The 16,658-nt window shown below is 40.8% G+C and overlaps 2 protein-coding genes across 2 annotated transcripts; both read left to right on the top strand.

The window, feature by feature from the left end:
- The first annotated feature begins 13,890 nt into the window (after positions 1-13,890).
- LOC141686108 (uncharacterized) lies at positions 13,891-14,700 on the top strand. The gene has a single exon (XM_074491165.1). It carries the CDS (start codon positions 13,891-13,893, stop codon positions 14,698-14,700), a length of 810 nt encoding a protein of 269 aa, XP_074347266.1.
- A 250-nt stretch (positions 14,701-14,950) lies between these two features.
- On the top strand, positions 14,951-15,765 carry LOC141686107 (uncharacterized). The gene is made up of 2 exons (XM_074491164.1): positions 14,951-15,106; positions 15,286-15,765. The coding sequence occupies exons 1-2, from the start codon at positions 14,951-14,953 to the stop codon at positions 15,763-15,765; spliced, it is 636 nt and encodes a 211-aa protein (XP_074347265.1).
- The last annotated feature ends 893 nt before the right edge of the window (positions 15,766-16,658 follow it).

Raw genomic sequence — 16,658 nt, 5'->3', positions numbered from 1 at the left:
AAGAAATCTATGGTACTTGGACAGTGGTTGTTCAAGACACATGACAGGAGATTTCTCCCTGCTCACAGAGTTCAAGGAAAGAGCTGGCCCTAGCATAACCTTTGGAGATGACAGCAAAGGGTTTACTATGGGATATGGCTTGATTTCAACAAGGAATGTCATCATTAATGAAGTTGCATTAGTTGATGGTCTCAAGCACAATTTACTGAGCATCAGTCAACTATGTGATAGAGGGAATACAGTTTCCTTCAATTCTGAAGCCTGTGTTGTCACTAGTAAGAAAGACAACAAAGTGGTTCTAACTGGAGTTAGAAAAGGAAATGTGTACATAGCTGACTTCAACTCTACAGATGCAGAATCCATTACTTGTCTCTTCAGCAAAGCAAGCACAGTTGAAAGTTGGCTATGGCACAAGAAGCTATCTCACTTGAATTTCAAGACAATGAATGATCTAGTCAAAAAGGACTTAGTTAGAGGAATCCCTCTAGTTGAATTCTCAAGGGATGGTTTGTGTGATGCTTGTCAGAAAGGCAAACAAAGGAAAGCATCATTCAAAAAGAAGCTTGAAACAACAATTGATGAACCATTACAGCTGCTACATATGGATTTGTTTGGACCAGTCAATGTATTGTCTATTGCAAGAAAAAATTATTGCTTAGTGATTGTAGATGATTTCTCAAAGTTCTCATGGGTCTATTTTCTTGGATCAAAGGATGAAGCAAGTGAAATCATTATCAATCACATCAGGCAAGTCAACAATCATCCTGACTTGAAGGTTAGAAATATCAGGAGTGACAATGGAACTGAGTTCAAGAATTCGACATTAAGGCTGTTTAGTGAAGAAAATGGAATCATGCATGAGTTCTCAGCTCCAAGAACACCTCAGCAAAATGGGGTTGTTGAAAGAAAGAACAGATCTTTAATTGAAGCTGCCAGAACAATGCTTGAAGAATCAAAGTTACCAACATATTTCTGGGCTGAAGCTGTTAATTGTGCCTGCTTCACTCAGAATATTTCTTTGATCAATCAAGCTAAAGGCATGACTCCTTATCAGTTGTTCAAGAGAAGAAAACCAACTCTAAACTTTCTTCATGTCTTTGGATGTAAATGCTTTATACTGAGGAATCAATCTGACCATAAAGGGAAGTTTGATGCAAAGGCTGATGAAGGGATATTTGTTGGTTACTCAGCTGGAAAATCTTATAGGGTCTACAATCTAAGAACCAACATTGTTATGGAATCTGTGCATGTTGTGTTTGATGATGAAAAGATTGATGGACTAACAGATGAGGGACAAAATGAGAGACTCAAATTTGACAACATTGAGATATATTGTGATGATAGTGAAGAGGAGACTGATGGAGATGACACTTCAAAAGGGATTCAAAACATGCCCCTGGATAATGCACAAAATACTGCATCCGTTGATAGAGGCAATGCAGTATCCGTTGAAAGACATAGTGCATCATCCGTTGAAGTACAAAATGAAGCATCCGTTGATCATAGTTCATCAACGGATAATCGATTTACATCATCAGTTGATAGAACTCCAAGTTCCCTGCAAAGGACTAACAACTCAGGGGGAGTTTCAACTAGTCAACACTCTGTCTCACATCATGACAATACTGAGGCCACCTCATCTAGAGCACATCTTCCACCACAAAGAATATGGACCAAGAATCATCCCTTTGAACTGATCATTGGTGATGCATCATCTAAAGTGCAAACAAGAAAAGCCACTCAAGATGAATGTCTGTATAGTAGTTTTCTGTCTCAGGAGGAACCTAAGAAAGTGGAAGAAGCTCTATTGGATCCAGATTGGATATTAGCTATGCAGGAAGAGCTGAACCAATTTGAGAGAAACCAAGTATGGAAGCTGGTACCCAAACCAAAGAACAAGAGTCCTATTGACACAAAGTGGGTATTCAGAAACAAGATGGATGAAAATGGCATTATCATAAGGAATAAAGCCAGACTGGTTGCTAAAGGCTATTCTCAGCAAGAGGGAATAGATTTTGATGAAACATATGCTCCTGTTGCAAGACTTGAAGCCATCAGAATATTTCTAGCCCATGCAGCCCATGCCAATTTCAAAGTCTATCAAATGGATGTCAAGAGTGCATTTCTAAATGGGAAATTAGAGGAAGAAGTCTATGTAAGTCAACCTCCAGGATTTGAAGATCCAAATTTTCCAGACTATGTATATTATCTGTTGAAAGCACTCTATGGACTGAAGCAAGCACCTAGAGCCTGGTATGAAACATTATCAAAATTTCTTTTAAAGAATCACTTCACCAGAGGTACTGTTGATAAAACTCTCTTCTTTAGGGATGTTAATGGCTATAGTATACTTGTTCAAATTTATGTAGATGACATAATATTTGGCTCTAAAGATGATAAACTTTGCAAAAAGTTTGCTAAGCTAATGCAAAGTAATTATGAAATGAGCCTAATGGGAGAACTAACCTATTTTCTTGGTTTACAAGTTAAACAAGTTAGTGATGGAATTTTCATTAGTCAAACTAAATATATTTATGATCTTTTAAAGAAGTTTGACTTAATGGAATGTTCATCTGCAAAAACTCCCATGGCCACTGCCACCAAACTTGAATTAAATAAGACTGAAAGGTCTGTGAATATTACAAGTTATAGAGGCATGGTTGGTTCACTTTTATATTTAACTGCTAGTAGACCAGATATAATGTTTGCTACATGTCTTTGTGCTAGATTCCAAGCTGATCCTAGGGAGTCTCACTTAATTGCTATCAAAAGGATTTTCAGATATCTCAAGGGTACACCAAATTTAGGTATTTGGTATCCTAGAGAATCTGGCTTTGATCTAATTGGTTATTCAGATGCAGACTATGCAGGTTGCAAAATAGATAGGAAAAGTACAACAGGCTCCTGCCAATTCCTGGGAAACAAGCTTGTATCATGGTTTAGCAAAAAGCAAAATTCAGTCTCCACTTCTACAGCTGAGGCTGAATACATTGCTGCTGGAAGTTGCTGTTCTCAAGTGTTATGGATGAGGAACCAACTCCTTGACTATGGACTTCATGTTGATAGAATTCCTATCTTTTGTGACAACACAAGTGCCATAGCCATAACAGAGAATCCTGTGCAGCACTCAAGGACCAAGCACATTGATATCAAGTACCATTTCATTAGGGAGCATGTCATGAATGGTACAGTGGAACTACATTTTGTTCCAAGTGAACAACAAATTGCTGACATATTTACCAAGCCACTTGATGAATCAACATTCACAAGATTGGTAAGTGAGCTAGGTATGCTTAATTACTCTTAAAATTCATGTCTTTATTGCAATTTGATTTGAATCCTGAAATATATTAGTTGCTAAGAACAAATTTGACTTTTAACATAGTTTATTCCATCAACGGATGTTCCCTATCCGCTGAAAGTCAAAATTGCTCTATCAACGGATAGTCATTATCCGTTGAAAGACAAATACATTTCTGGAATTTTTATCCGTCAACGGATAAAACTGAAGTACCTTTCAACGAATGACAATTTGCCTTATCCGTTGAAATGTCACATCAATCGATTCAGGTGTTTAACAGCCGTTGATTCTATTCTCTTAACCGTTGATACTCATACATACATCTGTATGTATTGGTTTTAAAGGTAGTTTTTAGAATACTTACAGTTTATTCTTAAACGGCTGAAATTCACTAACGCATATTTATTGATAAATCTTTATTTTATATTTTTGTTTATTAATTTGAGAAAGCATATAAGTCCTTCTGATTGTTCATTTTTACTTTACGCTTTCTTGAAATTTCAAGCATTTACCATTTTCTCTCTGCAAAAACTTCAAGTTATTCTCTGCAATTTCTACTCACAACAATGGCACCAGTCGTGAAGATTATGTCTCAATCTGGGTTCATCTATGAAAAGAACAATTTCATAGCTTTGGTAGAAAAGAATGAAGCCCACTCAGACTATCACAAAATGATGGACTTCATCAAAAACTGTAAACTTAGCTATGCAATGCTGGAAGCCCCAACAATTTTCTGTGAAGTAGTTGAGGAGATTTGGACAACTGCTGAGTTCAACTCCATGGATATGACTATCTCCTTCACTCTCAAAGGTAAAACTCACTGTATTAACTGTGATGATTTACAAGCATGTTTTAAATTGCCTGAGAATAATGCCATGACACCACACACTGATAGTGATGTATCCAGCATGTTAGATTCCATAGGTTATTCTCTTAACTCTGCTAATTTAGGGAGTATTAGAAGAAAAGGCCTTAGGAAAGAATGGAGTTTCCTTGGGGATGCCTTTATAAAGGTTTTCTCTGGGAAAATTAGTAATTTTGATGCCATAACTTCATCTCTGGTTAATATGCTCTATATGCTTGTTTCTGATAGGTATTTTAACTTTAGCAACTATGTGATGCTAGAATTAGGTACTAGATTAGGTAACAAAGCTAATAGACCTAATAACATCTATTATGCTAGATTCTTTATGTTATTGGCTAACCATGTTGCTGAAGGTTTAGTCATAATCAATGAGAATAATAAACTCAAGTGCTGGGCACAAGAGAAAAGAGTTCTTGCAGACTTGAAGAGAATGGATCTTAACAGCAGTGTGCCATTGGTGTATTTACCAATCATGAATGCACCTAAGGTAGGTGAGGTAATTGCTTCTACAACTCCTACTTCTTCCAACCCCTCTATTTCTTTATCTTCTAGTGTGGCCATGAAATCTGTGATGCCCCAACAGATTTCTACCAAGGTCACCAAAACTAAACTTTCAAAATCCAAGACAAAGAAATCCACCTCTGTTGTTTCTCAAAAGACAACAGTTGTAACACCAACTATTAATCCTGAGGTGAGTGAACAGGGTGTGAGTGGTGAGGGGAGGGGTGAACATCAAAGAAACCCCCAGGATAAGGAAGGAAAGTTGAGTGCTTCCCAAGCTAGCCAAGCCACAGTTTCTCAAAAAGCTGTGGTGGTTGAAAAGGTATCTAGCACATCCCTAGTAGCATCCTCCCAAAAGGATGTTACTATTGAAAATAGTTCCAAACCAGGAACACAGAACAAAAGAGGGAGGGACACTAAAGCCAAACACTCACCAACAAAAGCCTTTATTAGAAGAAAGAAGGCCAGAACCCAATCTTCTACACAGGGTGCACACACTGCACAGATACATCCATCTGTATCTATGCCTTCTCAAACTCAGTTTGATGTGACTCCAATAAATGTGGAGTCACAGCCCCATTCTCTCACAATAATCACACATCAATCACCAAACACTTCATCACCATCTCTGGATGTGGATATGTTATTCCCATCAATTCCTGATTCTCCCTCTTTACAACTCAGGGAGAAGCCCCACTCAAATACAGGTGATCATCATCTCTTAGATGATTTGTTGGATCACCCGCAAATTCTTTCAGATATAATTGAAGGATCTGTGTCACCACATCTAAAATCAATCTACACAGATTCAACAGTTATATCACTTTCAATTTCAACTTCTTTTCCTTCTTCAACGAATATCACTCATCCGTTGACAAGTGGTTGTTCTTCAACGGATAAGCTTAACAACAGTTATCTGTTGATAACATCAGTTTCACCTTCAACGGATATTCCACATCCGTTGACAGTCTCTACACAAATAACTGAATTAATTCCAAGTGTAGAAGACATGAATACTGTGCAATCACTCTTAGGATTGAGGGAAGGGAGTGACAATTTGAGTGAGAGGCTGGGTTGCTCCCAGGCAAAAGGAGAGATTGAGAGCTCAAAAATGCATGCTATTTCTTCCAGCATGGCAAAAGTAAGTGAGTGGAGTACCACCTTAGTAGGTGAAGGTGAGGGAGTGAGTTGTGTGAGCCAGGGGGAGCCCCTGATGCAAGAACATAGAGAAAAAGAGAGAAAAGCAGGTACAGTAGATACAAGGGTGGAACCAGCCATTGCTAATGAGTCAATGATTGTGGATGATGCTGAAAAGGAAAGACAATTTCAGCAACATTACAAAGCTGTAATTGATAACATTTCCTTGGATGCTGACACTTTTACTCATCCTGTGCCAGCCTATCAACTGGTGGCTGCTCAGGGCAATGAGGAGGCAGAAAGGTCACTACATCTAGTGCACACAACAGAATCTCTTCAAAGGGATAAAGCTGCCATTACCAAAATGCCTTCTACAGCTGGTGAGCCATCTGAGGAATTTGGAGCAAATTCTGATGATGATGACTCTATTTCTTTTGATGGAAGCATGAACTTAGGGGGAGATGAAGGCCCTAGTTCAATTCCAAATCTACCTGAATGGGCATTGACTAAGGAGTATAGATCAGGGGAATTCAATGTCTCTTTAGTCAAACAAATCAACACTATTCAACAGGCCATTCAGAACACTTCACATGCAAGTATCAAGGCTATCCTTCAAGCTCACCTGGACTCACTGCATCTCATGAAGCTGCAGCAAGTGAAGCAGAATCTGAGTATGGATGATCTCAGGAAGGATATTGCTGACTTGAAAACCTATACTTCAGAAAAATTGGATTCAGTCATGCCTTATGGTACATTGCAGGACTTGGTTTTGAGATTGAAGAAAGAATCTGTTACTGAAAAACGGTTGGCCAAGTTAGAAGACAGAGTTCAAGTTATTGAAGATTCTGTGGCCACCATTCTTCACAATCAACAATCTCAAACCAGTCTCCTCATGCAGCTGGCAAAAGCACAAGGCTTGACCCCTCTCCTTGATGATAACAAAAAGGGGGAGAGTAAAAGGGAAGGGGAAGGAGAGCCATCTACAAAAGTTAACATATCTAAAGTGCTAGTTCCTGCCATCACTACTTCTCCAATCATTCAAATCAAGGGCAAGCCTGATGGAATTGATTTGATTCAGCTAGCAGCAGCTGAAATTCAAGTGAAAGAACAAAGGAGGAGAATTGATGAAAGGTTGCAACTGTTGTTTGGTTCTACACAAGACAAATCAACATCTGTGAAATACAGCACAAAAATTGAACCAATCAACATGGAGCTCATGCCAGTAGGGAGTCATAAGGATGGAGAAGCTTCTTCCAAAGAACTACAAGCTATAATTCTCAAGCCCAATGAAAGATCCAATAAGGACTCAACAAAGAATCCTTTAAAAGAAGTGGACTTTCCTCCTCCAAAAGCTGATGAGAACAAGATTTTAGGCAGGAGTATTGCTTATCTCAAAAAGACCATGGATGAGGCTGTAAGGAGAAATAGAGCTATTATCATTAGAGAGGGAAAGAGCATATGTGTGATGCAAGGACATCCCAAATTCTCAATAGCCAAGAAGGAAGAAGACAAGCAATTAAAGGCTGACAAAAGAGCACAAGCAAAGCTTGAACAACAGCTAAAGTCAAGTCTAGTTGAAAAAGAAAAAGGGATTGAAGTCAGGGGTGAAGACAAGACTACAAACCTAGATGAGGTTTTAGGGAGTATATTTGGTGAGAGTGTGGAAGAAAGAGAGGAATGGCAGAAGGGAAACAGAAGAAAGGCCAAGGCACATAGAAGGAGTGGAGATAACACTGAAGTAACCAAATCTATATCTAAACCACTACCTTCCATACCTGAACCCCTTGTTGCTGATCCCACAATAAACATCCATGGTGAACCAATCATTCCAAAAGAGGAACCTATTGATTGGGACACTATCAAATTGCCTACCTTTCTAACCACTCTTCCACTACCAAAGAAACAGAAAAGAAAACCAAAATCTACACCTCCCATAACCTCTAAGAAATTCACTCAAAAACAAAAACCTAAGCCTAAGTCACCCATTTCTAAAGATGATTATGTTCACATCTGTGACATAAAAGAAATTTCAGACATTGAACTCTATCTGGATGAGCTGGAGGATGTAAGGGGAATAGCTGCCTACAGACAGCTACCAGAGAGATTAGTGTTCAGATATAAAGGAGCTGGGGAAAGAACATGGCCTCTCCACAGGATTCTGGATGAAGGCTACTCTACCTTGATTAGAGTCTATTCAGCTATACAAAAGGATTCTGGTTTTACTAGAACTGCCAAGACTGAAATTCTCAACAAGATAGCCAATATAAGGAAAACTTGGAGGGAGCCCAATGCTTTACCAAGGACTTTACTCATTCAAGAAAGGGAAATGAAAATTCACAAATCACCTCATTGGTTGATGGAATTTAGAGATGATAAAGGAGTCAGAAGATTTTTCAGACTTGAAGACCAACTCAAGATTGCCAGCAATGAAACTCTCAAAGAAATGCAATCTAAGTTGGATGTCAGTGTTGAAGATGAAGCTGAATTCTTCAGACAACTCCAACTCCAAATTGAGGAAAATGACAAAAGGCTAGGAAAGAAAACCAGGGAACAAAGAAGAAAAAGATGATTTGCTCAGACTAAAGGAGTGTCCTTGGAAACACTGTAAATCTTCAATTATCTCCTAGTACATACACTTTTGCAGCATTTTTAAATTTCTACTTAGTTTCAATTCATATATCTGTTAAGTGTTTTGTTATCATCAAGTTAACCCTGAATTTATGCCTACAAGTCTTATAGACATAAATAGGGGGAGATTGTTAGGAATGTATGTGCATTAGTTTGATGATATGTTTAACAAAATACTTAAGTAGAAATTTAGTGTCTGTAGCCTCAACGGATAAGACCACTTTGGCTATCCGTTGATGGTGTAGCTTTACTTAGAAATAAGTCTAGTGTTGTAGCATATTTCAGTCTCTGTATTTAAAATGTAATTTTTGGAAGTTGAGAGAAACTATGAGTCATGTTGACTACTAGATGATATGCAGATAGGAAGGCCAATTGTAAATACTTCATGCCTTGTAATTTTGTATAAGTGAAGTGGTATCAACGGATGACTTAAAGACCTTCAACGGATGAGAAGCTAAGCTTCAACGGATATCTCTAAAGCTTCAACGGATAAAGTCATCAACGGATAACATCCTTCAACGGATGAGTGCATCAACGGATGAAAGCTTCAACTGATGTTCTGATGATTAGCCGTTGATAAGGGGTAGTTGTACCTACAAACAGAGGCACATGGGTTGATAGAGACAACTGAGATGTGGTAGCCGAATTTCAGGAACAACAGAAAAAGCAGCCGTTCTTCTTTAGTACAAAGATGCAATAGTCAACAAAGTACTGGAGTGAACAGGAAAAGAAGCAAGTGAAGATCGTATTTTATTACTGTATTTTATATTGTTCTTCACTTGTACACTTGGTAATATATAAACCAAGTAGAAGCTAGTAATTAGAAGAGAGATTTTCCAGAGCTGTTTAGAAAAATATTGAGAGAAAATTCATCTAGTTTGTACTAGGATGCAGCTGTGATCAACATTGTTTAATCACAGATTTTCTAAAATACCATCTCTGGTGGAACAACAAATCCACCAGAAAAGTTTTTAAGGTCTGTTGTGTTCTTTACATTTGTGCTTGAATATATATCTGTCTGTATTAGCTTAAAGCAATTCACACACTTGTTCTTCTTGAACACACAACTTTCATAAACTGCTCAAAACTTGAAAAAGTTTTGAGATTTACATTCAACCCCCCTTCTGTAAATCTCATTGTTAGTCCACTAGGAATAACAGTCCCTGTAACGGGACTGATGATTTATGGGTCCAGAAATGGACAGTGGTTTTGGAAAGGAAATAGCATGCTAAAATTAGACTCTGGCATTTTGACACAGCACACTACAAATGATATTGTTTTACCGAGCATGCTAGTTTTGATATCCAGTTTATACCTGATTTACATGTTTCTGGCAAGTTATAAATTCTGTTCCTATAACTGCTTTACTTTAAACTGTTTTACTTGTTATTCATATAGTGGTGCTGCTGAGCAAGCAATTGCTCACCCTTGCAGAATATTTTATATGTATTGCAGATGCCTAGAAGATTCTTGAGCGGTAATCAGGGCAGAGTTCCAGCTCCTTTCGTGTCAGGCTCCTCTGAGGTAGTTGTGTTCAGACCAGATGAGGTCTGTTGAGTTGCTGCGTTAAATTAGTGGTCAGGATTGTGTAAGGTAATTTGGGTTGTGTTAGTTGAGTAACCTAAGTCATACTTAAACCTGGAAAAGGTCTTGGTAAAGGGGTCGTGGTTATGGATAATTAGTGATTTAGATTATATTGTGTTCATTATTATTATTGTTGATGACGTCAACTCCTGACCTCGGGGTTGAGGCCGTCACACTCGAGGCCGCGGTCGAGGTCAATGAGTAAATCAGGGGGGAGATCAAGGTCGGAACCCCGAAGTAATTATGATACCGGAAGAGGCCCAGATGATGAACCAGCAGCAAGCCCTTCCAGGTGGGAACCAAGTAGAGGTACCTTCACCGCAAGCCCAAGGTCCGCAGCCTCAAATGCAAACCATTCCAGGTGTGGGGACCTTCAATGTGGGAGATCTAAAAAGGCTACTTAACCATCTGGAAGGCAGAGTGACGACAACAGCCGAAATCCCTTCCCCATTCTCGGTGGCTGTAAGAGAGGCACAGTTGCCAGCCGGATATCGCAACACTACTAGCGATCTCCGTTTCCACGGAAGCTCAGACCCCGTGGAATTTCTGGGCCGATTCAATATAGAGATGTACGTATATCAAGTCCCAAACTTGGCTCGATGTCGGCTCCTAGCAGCGACTTTTAGAGAAAGTGCCCAGAAGTGTTTCAAAAGCTTGGGCCGAGAGTAATCACTTCCTGGGATCAAATGAAGACCCTTTTCTTGACCAAGTTCCAAGCAGCTGTGAGATATGCTCCCTCTGTTACAACCCTCGCCAACGTCAAGCAAAGGGAAGATGAAATCTTGATGTCGTACTTTAAGAGATTCAATGCAGAATCTACCAGCGTAAGGGGGGCTTCAGATGAAGCCTTAAAGAGATTTCTAATTGCATGACTAAGGGTTGGTTCAGACTTCTGGAAACACTTGCAAGGAAAAGACCCAGCTACTCTAGTGGACGTCTTTGCTTTGGCAAAATCATTCAAAGCCATAGAGCAATCTCTGGCGGAAGTACAACCAGCTGCGCACGCAGGTCATATAAACAAAGCAAGGAAGAGAGACAGATCTCCAAGCCCGAGGTACAGAAGGGGTAGTCGAAGCCCGAACCGGGTGAATACTACGACCACGAGGAGGGAATGGAGTCCTCCCTCGAACTATGATTATAGAACAAGCCGATACACGCCCTTGGCCGCGTCAATTGAGCACATCTTTGAGGTAAACAAAAACAGAGGGCTGTTTAGAAAACCCGAGGCTCTATCATCCTGGAAAAGTAGAGACAAGAAAAAGTATTGTAAATACCACAAGTCATCCGGGCACAACACACATGAATGTCTCCAACTAAAAGTTGAGATCGAAGCACTTATCAAAGAAGGATACCTTGGTGAATGGGTAGTTAAGGATGTAAGGAAACACAAGGATGACAGAGCAAAGGAAGAAGAAAGGCGAGCCCCGTGGGGGTCGAACAATGAAACTCTGAAGGAAAATAAATTTGTCAAGGACGGCAGCATTCGAACAATCTACGGGGGAGATCCCGGGATGGAATGCAGCAACCGAGCTTTGGCGAGATATGCTAGGGAAGCCCGGTTCAGACCTCTCACAGACATTCATAGGGTGGAAACTCGACCGCCCAAAGTATTTAAGGGCGAGTCCATGGATATTACCTTCAGAGAAGCAGATGCCCGATGGGTGCATCACCCCCACAATGATGCGTTGGTTATTTCTATCCAGATTGGAACCAAAAACATCCATAGGGCCTTCGTGGACAATGAAAGCTGGACAAACATCCTATACTACAACACCTTTAAGAAGATGGGGCTACCTGATCGGGATATGTCAGGAGAAGATTCGTGGGTCTATGGCTTCTCTGGCGTGAGAGTTAGAGTTATGGGATCAAGTCGTCCCACAACGTGCTGTTGGGACGGCCTTTTCTTCGGGAGATGAGGGTTATTACTTCAATCCACCACCTTACCATCAAGTTTCCAACACCAAATGGTGTGGGGAGTATAAAAGGCTCTCAGTATGACTCTCGAGAGTGCTACAGGCAAGCTATGAGAGGCTTTAGAAAGGACTCACACGCCGAAGATGCATCAGATGATGATCAAGAAAAGAGCATCAAACAACCGATCGAGGAAATCCGAGTCCATTATTATGTTGAGAAAGAAGACGAGCGCCCATCTGAACTACCTCCAGCAATGTTGTTCTTGGAAGACACAATCAGAATTGAAATATTGGAATAAGAGGAGTCCTCAAATACCATAGTCCAAGCAGATTTCAATGGGGAGCGGCTAGAAGGAAGATTTGACTTCTTACAAAGTCTCGGACATGATGAGCATAAGGTAGATGCCCCTCTCCTAGAGGGCGCGCCCTTGCCCTCGAAAAATATAAAGGAAGTTGATGCCCCTGCAATGCAGGGCGCGCCTTCTAAAGAAGTCGACGCTCCTCCTAAAGGGGATGCGCCTTCTCTACAAAACAATGAAAATCATGATTCGCCCGACCTAGATCCACGAATACCAATGCCAACAGAGAAGATGGGGCCAGCAGAAGATACAATTGAAATCCATGTCGACGAAAAAGATCCGAGTAAGGTTTTAAAAATCGAATCTCAGTTGGTACCAAGATTGAAAGAGGGTCTTTCGATATTTCTCTTGGCAAACCTTGATGTATTTGCATGGAACCATTTTGACATGGTGGGAATCGACCCAAAGGTGATGTGTCAACGTTTGAATATCGATCCCAAGCATAAAGGGGTTCGACAAAAGTGCAGGGCCGTAAGTGAAGAAAGGGCTATAGCCTTAGCGGAAGAAGTGGATAGGCTCTTGGACGTTGGACTAATTCGGGAGTCCTTTTACCCGGAATGGTTGGCCAATCCAGTGTCAGTGAAAAAACCCAACGGCAAATGGAGAACATGTGTGGATTTCACCGATCTGAATAAAGCATGCCCGAAGGATAGCTTTCCTTTACCAAGAATTGACCAGCTGGTCGACGCCACGATGGGGTATGCCTTGCTTAGTTTCATGGATGCGTACTCCAGATATAATCAAATTCCCATGTATGGGCCTGACCAGGAGCACACCTCTTTTATTACCGATAGGGGACTCTATTGCTACATTGGAATGTCATTTGGTCTGATCAACGCCGGTGCCACTTATCAAAGATTGGTAAACAAAATATTTAAAAGGCAGATTGGAAAAACGATGGAGGTATACGTGGATGATATGCTCGTAAAGTCTAAGAAGGCGGAAGATCACATCGCCGACTTAGCTGAGATGTTCCATATTCTGAGAAAGTATAAAATGAAGTTAAACCCTCAGAAGTGCATATTCGGTGTGGAATCGGGAAAATTCTTGGGATATATGGTTAACCACCGAGGAATTGAGGCCAACCCGACAAAAATCAAAGCTCTGTTAGACATGAAATCTCCCACCAGCGTCAAGCAAGTGCAAAGCCTGACAGGAAGGATTGCAGCCCTAAATCGATTTATCTCGAAGTCATCGGATAGGTGCAGAGAATTCTTCAAGGCAATCAAAGGAATGGGGAAGGATTTTGTGTGGACCCCAGATTATGAAGAGGCTTTTCTGAAAATCAAAGAACAGTTGGGAAATCCTCCAATATTGGCCAAGCCGGATGACAGAGAGACATTGATTCTTTACTTGGCGGTATCTGAGTATTATGTCAGTGCGGTGTTGATGAAGGAGGAAGCAAGCCACCAATGGCCTGTGTACTATGTGAGCAAAAGGTTGTTGGATGCGGAAACCAGATATATCAATATGGAGAAATTGGTGTATGCCCTTATCCTTGCGGCATGAAAGTTAAGACCCTATTTCCAGGCCCACCGAATAGAGGTCCGCACTGCTTATCCACTCCGGCATATTCTGCACAAACCTGAATCATCGGGAAGGATGTTGAAGTGGGCAATAGAGCTAGGACAATTCGATTTGGAGTATTGTCCTCGCACGGAAATTAAAGGACAGGCGTTGGCTGATTTCATACTTGAGTTTGATTCTGAGGTAGACGACAAGGCCATAGTGCTGGCAGAACCTTCCTCGCAAGAAGATTTTTTAGTTGATAAAAGGGAGAAACTCCCACACCTTTGGTGGATCTTACATGTGGATGGGGTCGTGAATAATAGTAGAGCAGGAGCCGAGATTGTTTTAGTCACCCCGGAAGGGCATCACTTGAGGAGTGCCATCCATTTCAAGTTTTATGTCACCAATAATGATGCTGAGTATGAAGCTCTGATCAATGGTCTGAAAATAGCATTGGAAGTGGGGGTGTTGAATTTAATAGCTCAAAGTGACTCTGAGTTAGTTGTAAATCAAGTCAACGGAGGTTTCCAAGCTCGGGGACCCCGAACAGAGTTATATATGAGATGTGCGCAGCGTCTATTAGAGAAGTTTGGAAATGCCAGACTAGAGGGTGTTCCAAGGGAGGAAAATAGTAAGGCAGATGCTTTGGCAAAGATGGGGTCTCAAATGGATAGCATCCAGCTTGGACAAATTCCTTTTGGAGTCCAAGAGATACCGAGTGTTCCAGAGGTAGAAGTATTCCAAACACAGGAAAACCAGTTAGAGGGGTGGATGACCCCCATTCACAACTATATTCGGACAGGAGCTTTGCCAGAGGACAAGTTACAGGCTCGACATCTTCGATATCAAGCTGTGAAGTATGTCGAATACGATGGGGTGTTATACAAGAGGGGATTTAACTAGCCACTGTTACGCCGTGTGGATATAGAAGAGGGAAATTATATTCTCAGAGGTGTACGAAGGGATTTGTGGCTATCACTCGGGGGGTGGTTCGTTGGCGTTAAAAGTACTCAGACAAGGATATTACTGGCCAACTATGAAAGAAGATGCCTTCAAGTTTGTCCGGGCTTGCGATCGTTGCCAGTGATTCGCCAACTATTCCAACGCCCCGGCATCTTCCATCACCTCATTAGCAAGTCCCTGGCCTTTTGCCATGTGGGGAATCGATCTCATTGGAGAGTTGCCCAAAGCAAAGGGGGGTGTGAAATACGCCATGGTGGCCATAGATTACTTTACTAAATGGGCAGAAGTTATGCCACTGGCCACGATCACAGCAAAGAAGATAAGGGACTTTGTCTTCAATTCTATTGTAAGCCGGTTCGGTATCCCATACAAACTCATCTCGGACAATAGGAAGCAGTTTGATGGTAAAGAGCTAAGGAAGCTTTGTGAAGACTTGAACATCAAAAAGGATTTTACCGCAGTTTATCACCCACAAAGCAATGGTCAAACAGAAGCTATAAACAAAATCATAAAAATACTTTGAAGGCAAAGTTGGAAGAAAAGAAAGGAGACTGGCCAGAGGAGATGCCCATGGTCCTCTGGTCTTACAACACAACTCCCAGATCGACTACGGGAGAAACCCCATTTATGCTGACTTACGGGTACGAGGCCATGGTTCCCGTGGAGGTAGGAGTCGGATCCCTCCGGAGAGACTTGTTTGTTGAGGAAGATGCAGAAGTTAACCAGAGGCTATACTTGAATTTGTTAGACGAAGCCCGAACAAACTCTCAATTAAAGCTTGTTGCATATCAGCAGAGAATCGCAAGGTATTTTAATAAGAAGCTAAAATTCGTGCCGTTCAAGGTTGGGGATCTTGTGTTGCGAAAGGTTATGCCCAACACCAAATTAGCTCATCATGGGGTATTTGGAGCTAATTGGGAGGGACCATACAAGGTCAAAGCGATACTCTGGAAGGGAACCTATCGCTTGGAAGATCTGGATGGCAAACCTATTCCTCGAGCATGAAATGCGGAGCATTTACGGAAGTATTATCAGTAGGGTGTGGTTTTGTCCCCCTCATTTCCATGATTAATTCCTATGTAATAGACTAGTAGCAAATAAATTCCTCTTAGCCAAGGGGGTAGTATATATGACTACGAACCTTGGAACTGGCAGAATGATAAAATTTTCAAAATAATTTCCCCACGGAGTATAGTAGCCATGGGACTGGTGTGATTTGTACACTAGAGCGCATTATCAATAAAAGAAAAAAGTTACTTCAAATTGCTTTATTTGTTTGGCATGTAAAAATTTCATTTGGAAAAAATTTGAGGCGCGCCCTATGATAAGGCGCGCCCAATTGAGGAATTACTAATCTATAATCAGGGTACCATGGTACGCATCCATAAAAGGGCGCGCCTATATAAAAAATATATGAAACAACAGATTAATAACGCAGAAATAAAAGTGTACGGCTGGTCGAATAAATTAAGGAAAAGTCCTTCAGATCTAGGCGCGCCATTGGTTTGGTACTTAGATAAATTACTGCAAAAGAATCACTGATAAGAACAGAGTACTTGGCACTTGCAGGTTAAAAAGAAACAGGGCGCGCCCTCATTTCAAAATGCTATGTTAAAAGAATTCTATAGATCCTAATGATATAGGGACAATTTTAAATCTTGAAAAATGTAAGTACCCATGGATGTACTGAATAAACATTCTCTAAATACTAAAGGGCACGCCCATAATAGTTTGTCTTATGTTCTAAATATGATAAAGGCGCGCTATTATGGAAGGACGCCACTCATGTTTCTGTATGGCACAAGTGTGTGATGGTTTGAAAGGGAATCAAAACAGAAAACTATATAAAATTAGGGCGCGCCCTATATAGTTGATGCACCTTAACAAATTTTTATATG

This window comes from Apium graveolens, chromosome 9 (genome assembly GCF_009905375.1).
Source record: "Apium graveolens cultivar Ventura chromosome 9, ASM990537v1, whole genome shotgun sequence".
Taxonomy (NCBI): Eukaryota; Viridiplantae; Streptophyta; class Magnoliopsida; order Apiales; family Apiaceae; genus Apium; species Apium graveolens.
This window is presented reverse-complemented; position numbering and strand designations above follow the sequence as displayed.

Coding starts and splice junctions, on each gene's coding strand:
- LOC141686108 (XM_074491165.1), top strand. CDS start 13,891: ATGTTGAAGTGGGCAATAGAGCTAGGACAATTCGATTTGGAGTATTGT.
- LOC141686107 (XM_074491164.1), top strand. CDS start 14,951: ATGTGGGGAATCGATCTCATTGGAGAGTTGCCCAAAGCAAAGGGGGGT. Junction 15,107..15,285: donor ACTTTGTCTTCAATTCTATT/GTAAGCCGGTTC, acceptor AATACTTTGAAG/GCAAAGTTGGAAGAAAAGAA.